The following is a 15,068-nucleotide window of genomic DNA, read 5'->3' as shown; positions in this document are numbered from 1 at the left end:
AGTAAACAACACCAACATTTTATATGTTCCATTGAAAATATTGAACATTACACATGTTTTAGTACGACTTTGGTAAGCTATGAAGCTGCAACACTTGAAGGATTGTCGGCGCATTAAACATAGGAGTATTATTATGGTGTGTGTATAAGGTAAGACATATTATCTGGTGTTTTATTTTGCAATATTATGCAAAAGCAACTTTTGTTACCTTCTGGTACCTGCTGATCTGCATCTGGGATCTGCATGAATCCTGAAAAATTGTGCGCTTCCGCCTTTGCAGTCCGTCACGATATGCTTCTTCTTTTTCTCTACCTTCCACTGTTGCCATTGCTAATATAAAGTAGTGCAAAGTTCTAACTTATATCTGTCAGTAAACCCGCCATGAAAGCGCTAAAACATACCGGTATAGTGAGTTTACATTATTCATCCAAGGAACTTTAATTATTAGTGTTCCGGTCAGATGGTTTTTCACAGGACACATTCTTGTTGTTTTTTCCGGTTGAGGAAATGCTGCGCCGTCATTGAAACAGTTAGCTAAATTTTTTTATCCTCATCCACTCCGTACTTGCACGCCACACCGCTACAACAAAGATAACGGGGAGAAGACGCTGCCGAAGGTGATCCACGTAAATAAGACCGCCCACAATACAACGGATCCGGAAGCGACTGTCAGAAAGATGCTTGAAGATGATGTGTTAAACATAATATGTGCAACATTTTGACCAAAGAACCACCATTACATGTTATGTAGACAACAAGGAAATGTTTTCAGTTTAGAAAACTGGGGGGGGAGAAAATCGGTCTGAGCCTAGGCCCCTGGAGAGGGTGTCCAGACTGAGGCCAAGGGAAAAAACAACACATATCCATAGCACACATCCCTCTTACGTAAGAGGGAAACATCAAAGAACACAACGGACATTACAGACATTAAAAGAGCAGAACTGATGCTACCAACTACCATATAAGTTGGGAAATTGTGTTAGATGTAAATATAAACAGAATTCAGTTGAATATGCTACAAAGACAACCTATTTGATGTTCAAACTGATCAACATTTTTTTGTTGTTGCAAATAATAATTAACTTTAGAATTTGATGCCAGCAACACGTGACAAAGAAGTTGGGAAATGTGGCAATAAATACTGATAAAGTTGAGGAATGCTGATCAAACACTTATTTGGAACATTCCACAGGCGTGCAGGCTAATTGGGAACAGGTGGATGCCATGATTGGGTATAAAAACAGCTTCCCAAAAAATGCTCAGTCTTTCACAAGAATGGGGTCTCCGTTGTTGTATTTTAGGCTTCATAATGCGCCACACGTTTTCAATGGGAGACAGGTCTGGACTACAGGCAAGCCAGTCAAGTACCCGCACTCTTTTACTATGAAGCCACGCTGTTGTAACACATGGCTTGGCATTGTCTTGTTGAAATAAGCAGGGGCGTCCATGATAAAGTTGCTTGGATGGCAACATATGTTGCTTCAAAACCCTTATGGACCATTCAGCATTAATGGTGCCTTCACAGATGTGTAAGTTACCCATGCCTTGGGCACTAATGCACCCCCTTACCATCACAGATGCTGGCTTTTAAACTTTGCGCCTATAAAAATCTGGATGGTTCTTTTCCTCTTTGTTCAGGAGGACACAGTTTCCAAAAACAATTTGAAATGTGAACTCGTCAGACCACAGAACACTTTTCCACTTTGCATGAGTCCATCTTAGATGATCTCGGGCCCAGAGAAGCCGGCCGCGTTTCTGGATGTTGTTGATAAATGGCTTTCGCTTTGCATAGTAGAGCTTTAACTTGCACTTACAGATGTAGCGACGAACTGTATTTAGTGACAGTGGTTTTCTGAAGTGTTCCTGAGCCCATGTGGTGATATCCTTTAGAGATAAATGTCGGTTTTTGATACAGTGCCGTCTGAGGGATCGTAGGTCACGGTCATTCAATGTTGGTTTCCGGCCATGCCGCTTACGTGGAGGGATTTCTCCAGATTCTCTGATCCTTTTGATGATATTATGGAGCGTAGATGTTGAAATCCCTAAATTTCTTGCAATTGCACTTTGAGAAACGTTGTTTTTAAACTGTTTGACTATTTGCTCACACAATTGTGGACAAAGGGGTGTACCTCACCCCATCCTTTCTTGTGAAAGACTGACCATTTTTTGGGAAGCTGTTTTTATACCCAATCATGACACCCACCTGTTCCCAATTAGCCTGCACACCTGTGGGATCTTCCAAATAAGTGTTTGATGAGCATTCCTCAACTTCATCAGTATTTATTGCCACCTTTCCAAACTTCTTTGTCACGTGTTGCTGGCATCAAATTCTAAAGTTAATGATTATTTGCAACAAAAAAAAATGTTTATCAGTTTGAACATCAAATATGTTGTCTTTGTAGCATATTCAACTGAATATGGGTTGAAAAGGATTTGCAAATCATTGTATTCCGTTTATATTTACATCTAACACAATTTCCCAACTCATATGGTAACAGGGTTTGTACATACAGCTTTGAATAAAAAGTAAAAGAAACATATACACTGTGGTGGCCTCTGCGGTGTTCCACGCCATCGTCGGCTGGGGTGAGGGGAGCATGGCCAGAGACTGGAGCAGACCCAACAAAACAACCAAGAGAGCTGACTCCACCCTCGGCTGCCCACCAACTTGGCCAGTGTCCAGTCTGCATGGATGAGCAAGGATACGTCCAAGTAGACCGAGTTGTCCGATACATGCTCATTCAACAAAGACACTGTGAAGCCTGTCGGTCCCGGCGCTCAGTGCTAGCTCTGATAGCTAGTGCTGTTACAAATTGACGGCAGCTTCACATAAAACAAAAGTAAAGCTACATGAGAACATCATTCTCCCAATCCCGCCGTATAGTCACAGTCTGCTGAGATTACCTTAGATTTGTTATCCGTGATCTTACAGGGTGTCAAACTCGGCTATGATCATTTCTGTGAGTGCTTGACTCTTACCTTGGCCACACAATGTCCACTAGGTTAGTGCTGAATAACACAAACATCACAAACCCATCCACAAACCAAGCGGTTGTGGCTTTCAAGGCTCTTATCGCTTTGAAAGTCATATAAAGTATAAAATGGGCTGGGTTGAAAATTTTAAGTAGTTCACAAAGTCCGGGTATGAGACATCGGGGAAGATGTCGTGGGGTCTGCTCCACCCAGACTTATCGATCTGGTACAGATCTTTACATCCAATTATGCCCGTTTTCTCCTTGTAACAACAAAGGGAGTTCTAATCCAATGACACACAGTATTTGTCCATCGTATCACTGCTTGTGCAAGGTTATTTTCTTCAGAATAGTTCCTTAGTATCATGATGGCGCTCGCCCTTCAAAATGTATTCCTGATATGCATTGTGGGATACTTCTAGGAAAAATCCAAACCTCTCTGTGGAATTGATCCATACGAGCACGTCCAACGGACAAGAGATTTGAGTAAGCTACCGCCATTGTCGAAGCCAAACTTGTATTTTGTTAAAGGAGTCAGTTTTTATTAGAATTTCAGAATGCAAAGTCTGTTAAAGCTCATTGTCCTCTGCTCAACTTTTGCGTAATCAACGGCTTTTATCTCCTATTTGTTTGAGATGGAGTGAGGGTGCCTAACCTCATTTTAAAGGCAGGTTTCCCCGAAAAAAACAACCCCATTTTTACTTTTAAACACTTTGATCACTGTGCTACTACTCAGAAAATAATACTCACTCATTTTTGTCCTTAGCCATGACTAAAAGTAAAAAGACTACCGTATTTTTCGGAGTATAAGGCGCTCCGGAGTGTAAGTCGCACCTGCCGAAAATGCATAATAAAGAAAGAAAAAACATATAAAAGTCGCACTGGAGTATAAGTTGCATTTTTTGGGGAAATTTATTTAATAAAACCCAACACCAAGAATAGACATTTGAAAGGCAATTTAAAATAAATGAAGAATAGTGAACAACAGGCTGAATAAGTGTACCTTATATGACGCATAAATAACCAACTGAGAAGGTGCCTGGTATGTTAACCTAACATATTATGGTAAGAGTCATTCAAATAACTATAACATATAGAACATGCTATACGTTTACCAAACAATCTGTCACTCCTAATTGCTAAATCCCATGAAATCTTATCTGTCTATCTGTTTGTGAGGATTATGTTAATATCCCTTTGGTCGGCATCCTTCGGTAGGTGTCTGTTTTATTATGGTTTATTACGGTTATTTTGAATGTTTAGCTTCTCGCAAAGCTGCTGATGTGTTCCTATAAAGCTGCATCCGTTTAGCACTCGGCTTCTAAAAACGTATTGCTCATCCTCCTTGTGTTCAGTCTCAAATATATAAGTGTCTGAATCATCATTTTCCCAAGTAATCGCTTTTGACACTCACAAAGTCGGCTTGAGTAGCATTGTTGTTGATGGGGAAGATATCTGTGGTTGCCCCCTCTTTGTCACGGATCACGTGACTGTTTTGCTCATTATCTTCTCAAAATGGCTCAGGAATCTCAATGAGCTTAATACTATTTTGATCATATCTATTAATTAATAAACTTTGGAAGTCTTTTGGTGTCACAAATCAGATATATATGATAACTTTGATAGATACAAATAGATTTTCAATTATAGTTGTCACAAGGTGGTTTGCGCATCTTACTGCAGGGTCGTTCTCCCAGGAATGCAGACGGACTACTCCGGACAAAGCGTGCAGGTAAAATAATGATTTAATTCTCACAACTCAAAGTAGTACAAAAACGGAAAACAAGGCAAAGGCACAACGCGCTGATCGCAGTCAAATCTAAAGCCACACTTAGCACGGACTGTGGAACAGAAATAAACATGTAACTTTGGCATGAAACAAACAACTTACGTAGCAGGGTTGCATGAAGCAAATACTTAGCATCAACTCGAAACAACACATGAACCTATGTGACTGTTGCATACAGCAAACAATGACGCCACGCCGACTGACCAGTAAAGGCAGGCTAAAATAATGCCTCTGATTAGTGCTCGGCAGAGGTGGGTAAAGTAGCCAGAAATTGTACTCAAGTAACAGTACTGTTACTTTAGAGATTTATTACTCAAGTAAAAGTAAGGAGTAGTCACCCAAATATTTACTTGAGTAAAAGTAAAAAGTATGTTGTGAAAAAACTACTCAAGTACTGAGTAACTGATGAGTAACCTGTTTGTTTAATGATGACGGCAACAAGTAATGCACAAAAACATAAAAATATTAATGAACAAATTCAGAGCCAGGAATATCTCTTAAGCAACCAAACAATAATATATGTTAAATAATGTTTATTTAGTTTTACACTGTATTGACAAAAAAATTGAAAATTAATTTTACCTTTGGAACCTCATTATACTATTGGCTAAGTTTTATATTCATAAAAAAGATTTAGAACTCTACATTAAAACACTTTACCTCTAACAACAAAAAAGTTGTGAAAACGATGATGCTGTGTTCCAAATTTAAGTTATTTACTGTGATCGAGTGAGCCTATGGCTTTGCACTTTGTTGATTTTATATATATATATATATTTTGCATTCTATATTAGTGACTTTGAATTTACAACCCTCCTGGCGCTGTTTTGTACAGTTTTTATACTGTTTTGTACTGTTTTTGTATTTACTTTGATTATTATTTTCAACTGTTTGTAGATGTTGAAATTTATAAATAAAGATTTATTTAAAAAAAAAAAAGTGCAGTTAATCATGTGACCGCCTGGCTCTGTTTGATTGGTGAAATGGAGTCAAACGTCACCTTTGACTGCATTTGATTGGTAAAACGCAGGCATGTGATGGATCCTATTTTGAAGGTCTGTCTGACAAACCAAAACAAACAAAATGTGCATTAACAGATCGATAAAAATCAGTAGAGAGTAGCGAGCTGAATGTAGATAAATGGAGCGGAGTAAAAGTAGTGTTTCTTCTCTATAAAAATACTCAAGTAAAAGTAAAAGTATGTTGCATTACAACTACTCTTAGAAGTACAATTTATCCCAAAAGTTACTTAAGTAGATGTAACGGAGTAAATGTAGCGCATTACTACTCACCGCTGGTGCTCAGGTAGCAGGTGAGCGGGCGAACACTAATCAGAGACAGGTGAACATAATGAGCAACCATGGCAACCAAAACAACCTCAGAGGTGCACAAACAAGAACTAAAGGAGTCCAAAACGAACAGAAAACACACAACATGATCCGGACCATGGATCATGACAATAGTGGTTATTTAAGCACAATAAAGAATTGGTAACCCCACCTAAAATGCTGCATGAGACACTGCACATTGATACAGTTCTGTAAAAATGATTGTGTTCTGTGCAAATTTAAAGACAGTGAACAGTCTGTGATTCACTGCAATACTGGCAGTCTTTTAAGTTTTTTATTTTGGTTTTTTGGAGCTGTTTCAATTTCAAATAAAATATGTCATGCCTGTAATTCAGTTTTAAGTTTGATCATGTTTGTTTTGTTTTTGGACTCTTGTTTCCCGTTTTACACTTCCTGGTTTTGTTTTTCCCTAGAACCCATTAGTTTCCACCTGGTCTCCAAGTCACGCCCAGCCCTCAGTCCCACACCGGTTTCTAATCATCATAGCTGCTATTTATACCTTTCTGTCCTTGTCCTGGGAACTTTGCTATTTACATGTGCTTGCCTTCATGCCTTCACGGTTACCTGCTACGCACCCTGCTATCCATGCCCCTTGTTTCGGTCACAGTAAGGGTTTTTGTTTTAGTTGTTCATAGTTCTGCCACAGTGCAAGTTTAAGTTTATAGTTTATCGTCTTTCATGCCATCGAGCAGTTGTTTTGTTTTCCTGTTTGTATTTTTGGAGCCAAGTTTTGTACCTCTTTGTGAGCGTCCTTATTTCGTTTATTTTTGTATTTAGTATTCCGAATAAACCATGTACTCACAGTCTCGCCTGGCTCGTCCTGTAATCCCTCTGCATCGAAGGAGTAAACCAAATCCAAGTCTAAGCCTGACAAAACAGCCTTTATTTTTCTAGCGAGGAGTAACGCAACCCCCTTGAATAGCTTGTATGGTTTGTTTAGTTAGCACAGAATTACCGTATTTTCCGGACAATGAGTCGCAGTTTTTTTCATAGTATACTCTGGAGCGACTTATGTGTGAATTTATTAACACATTACCGTAAAATATCAAATAATATTATTGATCTCATTCACGTAAGAGACTATCAGCAATCGTCATACACACGTCAACCAATGAAAATTTGGCGGAGGCGGGTCATGGCAGAATTGCATTGTGGGAAAAAAAAGATGCTACCTGCTACTACTTCCACCATTTCAACATTGGTGCCAACTTCTAAAAAGTGAAAAGGACTGAACAAAAATGGCACCGAAAAGGAAGTCATATACTGCAGGTTACAAGCTGGAAGTTGTGAATTATGCAACTGACGATGACTCTGACTTAAACGACGTACCAATAGAAGAGGAAGCGGCGCATTGTCTACCTTTGGAGTCGGCAGAGTTGTTCAGAAGCGACACCGAGGAAGAAGATTTTATGGGATTTATCGATTAGGAGTGACATATTGTTTGGTAAACATATAGCATGTTCTATATGTTATAGTTATTTGAATGTCTCTTACCATAATATGTTAGGTTAACATACCAAGCACTTTCTCAGTTGGTTATTTATGCCTCATATAACGTACACTTATTCAGCCTGTTGTTCACTATTCTTTATTTATTTTAAATTACCTTTCAAATGTCTATTCTTGGTGTTGGATTTTATCAAATAGATTTCCGCCAAAAATGCGACTTATACTCCAGTGCGACGTATATATGTTTTTTTCCTTCTTTATTATGCATTTTCAGCCGGTGCGACTTATACTCCGAAAAATATGGTAATATGTGAAAATGGCAAATGGGGTAGTGGATACATAAAATACTTTTTATGTATGCTTTTAGTTTTTTGTTAAATTCTAGAGGAACTTTGACTTAAAGTTTAATTGCTATGTAGATACACGGAGATTAAGTCTAAATTAATTGTGTTCTTCACAGTGTTTTTGAAACTCCACCAATTTCTTTCCTCAGAATTTTCAACTAAAGTGAAGTGTTTAGTCAAGAGGATTTTTTGTGATATGTACATTGTCAGAATGTACTTGTTCTATTTTGGGCCGATGTAAAACAAAGAAAACAATCTGAAGTTGTAGTAGGTCTAGTTTTAAGTTACTATGCCATGATTTCACCAGTCCGGCCCACGTAGGAATAGATTTACCTCCATGCGGCCCATGAGCTAAAAGGAGTTTGACCCCCGTTTATACTGCACTCCCAGTCTGATTTTTTGGCCCTCGAGTAACAAAGATCTGATCCAAACGCTCCAAAGTCCTTTACACCCGATCTTTTGGCGTCAGATTCAGGCCACATTAGGAGGTAGTCCTGACTACGATTGTTTCAAGGCTGCGTCGTGTGAGACGAGGGAGGTTGTAGTGATTTTTAAATGCAGATGAACGAGGAGGCAGCAAGCAGTAAAAAAAAGTGTATTTAATCATTAAACAGGGAAGTGCTCCGACTGGATAGACTATAAAGGAAACGAAATGAAATGCTAGAGCACGGTAAAAACGCTTACAAAGAATGTTAAGCAGACGGCGTCCACAAAGTACGTGCGTACTTGAGGTCAGCATGGAAAGACGCTCAACTTATAACTTATATAGTGTTAATGACCAGCAGAAAACAGGTGAGGCGGAAAGTGCTCAAAGGCAGGCGTAAAGCTGCTGCAGGAAAGGAGGAAACAGGAAGTGAAAAACCACAAAATAAGAGTGCAAGACAGGAACTAAAAGTGCACACTGAAAAATACCATGAAACGGCATTATCTGATAAAACAGATCGTGACAGATTGGAGTCTGATCTTTTCAAATGTGACTTCAGTCTAAACGCTTTGCGACTTGAATAGGATTTTTTTGTCAGCTCTGGGCGAGCTTCGTTATTCGTGTGCCCCGTCGCAGTCACCAGCGGAAATGGATATTTCATTACAACATCCGGTTGTGGTTTCTATTTAAGGCGACCACATTTTCTGTGTATCGCTTACTCAATAGTGCGCAAATAATAGGATGTATGGAATATATGAATATATATTTTGATTCTGAAGAAATTGCGATTGTTGAAGGACCGCAATTGAACTTTGTTATTTTTTGCAAATATTCGCTCATTTGGAATTTGATGCCTGCAACATGTTTCAAAAAAGATGGCACAAGTGGCAAAAAAGACTGAGAAAGTTGAGGAATACTCATCAAATACTTATTTGGAACATCCCACAGCTGAACAGGCCAATTGGGAATAGGTGGGTGCCATTATTGAGTATAAAAGCAGCTTCCATGAAATGCTCAGCCATTCACAAACAACGATGGGGCGAGGGTCACCACTTTGTGAACAAATGCGTGAGCGATGATATTACGGACCTTCGATCCCTCAGGTGGTACTGCATCAAAAAGCGACATCAGTATGTAAAGGATATCACCACTTGGGCTCAGGAACACTTCAGAAAACCACTGTCAGTAACTACAGTTCATCGCTACATCTGTAAGTGCAAGTTAAAACTCTACTATGCAAAGCGAAAGTCATTTATCAACAACACCCAGAAACGCCGCCGGCATCGCTGGGCCCGAGCTCATCTAAGATGGACTGATGCAAAGTGTAAAAGTGTTCTGTGGTCTGACGAGTCCACATTTCAAATTGTTTTTGGAAACTGTGGACGTCGTGTCCTCGGGAACAAAGAGGAAAACAATCATCCAGATTGTTATAGGCGCAAAGTTCAAAAGCCAGCATTTGTGATGGTATGGGGGTGTATTAGTGCCCAAGGCATGGGTAACTTACACATCTGTGAAGGCACCATTAATGCTGAAAGATCCAAACAGGTTTTGGAATAACATATGTTGCCACCCAAACAACCATTGAAAATATGTGGCGCATTATGAAGCCTAAAATACCACAACAGAGACCCCCGGACTGTTGAACAACTTAAGCTGTACATCAAGCAAGAATGGAAATAATTCCACCTGAAAAGCTTAAAAAAATGGTCCCCTCAGTTCCCAAACATTTACAGGGTGTTGTTAAAAGGAAAGGCCATGTAACACAGTGGTAAAAATGCCCCTGTGACAATTTTTTTGCAATGTGTTGCTGCCATTAAATCCTACATCTTGTCTTTGCAGTCTATTCAATTGAATATAAGTTAAAAAGGATTTGCAAATCATTGTATTTTGTTTTTATTTACAAATTACACAATGTGCCAAATTTACTGGTTTTGGGTTTTGTACACCAAGTAGAAATGTTAAGTACACAGAAACACACATGTACAGAGAAAACAGAGGCAAAGCGATGGAATAGTTTGTGACATGGATCAAATAAAAAAGACGCCAGGGGTGTATATATAAAGAATGTAACTAACACAGTGTGTCGTACAGATACATAAAGAAATGTTGTACATTTATCAATAGTAATTAAATTCAGAGGGGTAGAATAATTTCTGTCCCCAAAGGGATCGTGACGGAAAATAATTGAGAAGTTCTGCGTTGAAGGAAGTGGAGCTCTTTAACATTATTGACAGTCAGTGTAAAAAGAAGTTAGCTACTACTGTTGGGCAAATTACTTTAAAAAGTATTTTGGTTAGGTTTGGTTTGGATGGGTACCGAATTTGGTACTTTTATAGGTACCCACCAAAGTCCGTCGATAGGTTTGCTGCCTGTGTCCGGTTGCAAACTCGGCACGGCTCAAGCACTTGGCTGGGAAACAAGCCGTCAAGCACACAGAGCGGACTCAGGTGGACTGCCTTTAGGTAATTTTACAAGAAGCGGGAAAAAGGTGTTCAAAAGTACAGTAAGGCTCCGCTTTTCAAAATGCGCTAGCCCAAAACTAATTTATATTGGATTTCCTAGTCACATGCTACTGACTATCATTAGCTAATGTTATATTGCGACACCTCCAAAGTCAGTTATCAAAAGTAAGTAAGATTAATTTTACAATCAAACAGCCTGTGTGTATTAAACACAATACTTACAGTTTAAACCAGGGGCGTCAAACTCATTTTAGCTCAGGGGCCGCCTGGAGGAAAGTATGTGCACACGCGGGCCGGACAATTAAAATCATGACATTAAAACAAAAAAAATAAAGACAACTACAGATTGTTTTCTTTGTCTTACTTGGGCCAGAAATAGAACAAACACATCCTGAAAATACCACAATAAAAATATAGAAAAAACTACCGGCAGCGGTAAAGTTTAGATCCATGAAGGAAAGTGAATGAATGTTTATAATTGACATATGCATGCTCATTTGTTTTCTTTTGTATTATCTTTTTTCATGAATTAAGTAACGTTTATGACAACCTTTTTCCAAAACACAATATAGAAAGTGAGATACAACAGGATAATGCATACGTTTAACATTTGTTTTCAAAACGCTTACAAAAAAGTGGGACCCCAAACATTTACTTTGGGACCCCATTTTTATGACTTGTTGGGGTCCCTGGGACCCCATTTAGAAAATTCCTAGTGCCAACACTGATGGAGTATTGGTGCATGCAAAACAGCAGCAGGAAGCTCAATATTGGGGTAGAGCGGAATATACGTTAGGTCAGGAAAAAAACATCCCTACAAGCCTGTTTTTTAGGTTTCCCTGCTCTTCAGGGGATTTTATATACTTCAATAAAATCCCCTGAAGAGCTGGGAAACCTGACCTAACATGTATATATATGCATGAAAAATGGATTTAGCCTTTTATCACGTTGAAGAAAGTCGGGGGTTTTTAACATTCTTGACTAAAGCGTGAAAAGATTACTAGTGTGACCTCATCCATAACCACAGCTGGACTTCCTGTTGCTGTGCCATTTTCCTGTCGATTTTTTTCTTTTCAAAGGGTGCAAATAAGGTTGCGATGTGGTTAATATAATCAATGACTTCCTAATGGAGTGCATATAAAAGTGTGGAAGATGGTTGCCGTCATGAAGTAACCGGTATTTGTCAGCGCCATGCAAACACAAATTAAAATTATTTTGATAACCAATTTATGAGTTGCGAGTGTTGCGTTAAATTTTGGAGTTATTTTAATGAAGAGCAATGCATTTTTTGGGTTATAAGGGTATTATTATAACCCAATTTCTGGGATTTCAAAACTATGAACCATTTCTGGGTTGTTTTTCAATGAGTAACACATTTTTGGGTAAAGGCTTTTTTTTTAAAGTACTTTTTTCTTGAAGGGAATTTTATTAAGTATTAATGTCATTAACATTATTTAGTCCCTCAGTTCCTGTTTTCAGCACCCCTGATAGGATAGGATAGGACTTTATTGTCATTGCACAAGCACAACGTAACTATGCTGGGGAAGAAGAATAGAGAAAAAAAATACAATCTAGACTGTGCTCCTAAGGGGGCCTGGTCTGGAGTGGGAAAAAACCTCCATGCCATACACACATAAACCTGTTACATATAATCACGACTGGGAGTTGGGACCCTGCAGGTCAACTGCTACTATGAAGGGCTGCCAGGCGTCCATCACCCTGGAGGAGAATCAAGCGGTGGTGAATGTATGGGCTGGTGGAGTTGGTATATATGCCCATTGTATTGGGTGTGTTGATGCAGTGTCCATAGGTCTGGGGCTGTTCTGCATGCGAGCAAAAGTTCGACTCCAGGCATCGTTGAGGAGGGAGGTCAAAAGCGTCCATCGTTGAGGTGTCCTCGGGGGATGTTTTCAGAACGGCCTGCTCCTGTTGTTGCAGCGTCAAGGCCATTCGAGGAACTCAAATCGTAGATTAGGATTTTAGTTTTTTTGCGCCATGTCTGATGTTTAAATTTGGAGGACAGCGCAAAGAAAGAGGATTCAAAAAAGTGTAGACAAGACAGAACAAAGAGAGCAAGCAGGGAGAAGAAGGGAGCGGGAAAAATGCGACCGCCCTCACCCCCTGGGTTTGTGTTTTAGTTGCAATGACTGCAGAGAGCTACTTATTCCCTTATGACGGCTACTAATGTGATTCCGGAGCTAAGCTTCGCCTTTTTGTTTGCCTGTTTACATGCTAAGCTTTTCTTGTTCGCTATTCCGTTAGTTTCCCGTGCTATCAGCACACTGGTGATCTGTTGTTTATGTCCCGCATGACTTATGGACAATAAATAATTTCCTTACCTGCACCTTGCCTCCGGAGTCCCGTCTCCATGCTGGGAGAAGGATCCATGCAGTAAAATGCGAACCCGATTGTACACAGCAATTATTGTAAAAAAAATATCACTCACAACTTGCTTTTGAGTATATTTTAATGGAATAAAAATAATTTTGATCAGTAGTTGAGAACGGGTAGGACAAACCAGCAGTAAAATGTATTATATATATAATTGTGCAACCCAATAGTTGGGTCTGGAATAACCCAACATTGTAGTGAGCATAATTTAGCTTTTGTGTGAAATAAATGTAAGCCCATAGTTGGGTTATGAATCAACCAACATTGAGTTAGCATCAATCAACTTTTGGGTTAAATATTCAACGCAAAAGTTGAGTTGAAAAAATGTACCCAAAATGTTGAGTTAAAATAACTCAAATAAGGGGTTCATCCTTTTCTGAACCAGCAGTTGGGTTGAAATTGGGTTATTTTATAACCCAACATTTTTTAGTGTGTAGTGCACAGCATTTACTTACCGTTTGTTCTTCTCTCTTACAGATACATCGCTAATCAAAACCAGCTGTTAGAACTCAACAACAACACTTTGAGGCACTACATAAATCTACGGAACCTGTAAGTATTGCAAATGTTGTGGTTCATGTAGATTTGATATTGAGTGGAAGTCCTGGGCTGCTACTGGATTTGTTGTTTGTTGATGACGTTAATGTCGACGTCCCCTGGAATGGCTGAAGGACGTCGATGTAAGCAGCGACTAAACGTTGCTTACACGTTTGTTTTTGCCAGAGACGTGAGGAGAACGGGTTATAATGTCACCTTTATTTAGGATAGCGCTTAGGTCAGCAATCCGCGGTTCTTTTGCGCCGCCCTAGTGGCTCCCTGGACCTCTTTCAGAAATGTGTGAAAATTTAAAAATTTGAAAAAAAAAAAAAAAAAAAGTTTAGTATTTTTTCTGTAGGAGAACTAACACGACACAAACTTTCCTAATTGTTAGAAATCCCACAGTTTATGTTATACATGAGTCACTGATGAGAGTATTTGGCAAGCACCGTGTTGTCCTACTAATTTTGGTGGTCTTTAAACTCATCATAGTTTGTTTACATGTACTACTTATAAAAAAAAAAAAGAAAAAAATGTTTTGTATATTTTCTGTAGGAGAACAAACACACCACACAAACTTTCCTAATTGTTAGAAAACCCACAGTTAATGTTATACATGAGTCACTGTTGAGAGTATTTGGCAAGCACCGTTTTGTCCTACTAATTTTGGTGGTCTTTAAACTCATCATAGTTTGTTTACATGTACTACTTTCCCCAACGCTTCCAAATAAAGACGTGTTTCACTCCTTTTTTGTCTCATTTTGTCCACCAAACATTTTATGCTGTGTGTGAATGCACAAAGGTGAGCTTTGTTGATTTCATTGATTTGCTGGCGTGCTTATCAGGCATATTTGGCGAATCCACGACTGCAAGCTAATCGATGCTAACATGCTATTAAGGCTAGCTGTATGTACATATTGCATCATTATGCCTCATTTGTAGATACCCCAAAGGGAATAAACAATAGAAAATGGATGGATGGATGTAGATACATTTGAGCTCATTTAATTTCCTTTACCTATGTCCTCTGTGTATTGAATTTATATTTGCATGTCTCATGACATATCATATGTATGTAATATTGGCTGCATTTGTCATAGTTTTTTGTGTGCCATGTTGTTCCAGACCACAGCAAACGTTAACCAGATTTCCAAGATTGTAATGAATCCATTAGAAGAAGACAGCCTGCCGTTTCCTTTAACTTGGAGACACACATAACCATGACCCTACACGACAATTTTAGTAAAAAACATGTTGCTTTTGAGTATATTTTAATGGAATGCAAACACTTTTAATGAGTAGTTGGAAAGGAGTAGGACAAACCAGCAGTAAAATTTTAAATTTTTAACCA

General features: G+C 38.9%; 1 protein-coding gene across 1 annotated transcript in view; it reads left to right on the top strand.

Moving 5' to 3' along the window:
* The window catches only part of ntrk2b (neurotrophic tyrosine kinase, receptor, type 2b), an 85,229-nt gene that overhangs the window by 8,152 nt on the left and 62,009 nt on the right, over positions 1 to 15,068 (top strand). Inside the window, exon 2 of the mRNA XM_061876616.1 lies at positions 13,658 to 13,732. Within this exon, the coding sequence (XP_061732600.1) occupies positions 13,658 to 13,732 (75 nt within the window). The remainder of the gene's footprint in view (positions 1 to 13,657; positions 13,733 to 15,068) is intronic.

This window comes from Nerophis ophidion, linkage group LG17 (assembly GCF_033978795.1).
Source record: "Nerophis ophidion isolate RoL-2023_Sa linkage group LG17, RoL_Noph_v1.0, whole genome shotgun sequence".
Classification (NCBI taxonomy): domain Eukaryota; kingdom Metazoa; phylum Chordata; class Actinopteri; order Syngnathiformes; family Syngnathidae; genus Nerophis; species Nerophis ophidion.
Note: the sequence above shows the minus strand (reverse complement) of the source record. Positions and strands in the feature narration are given on the sequence as shown.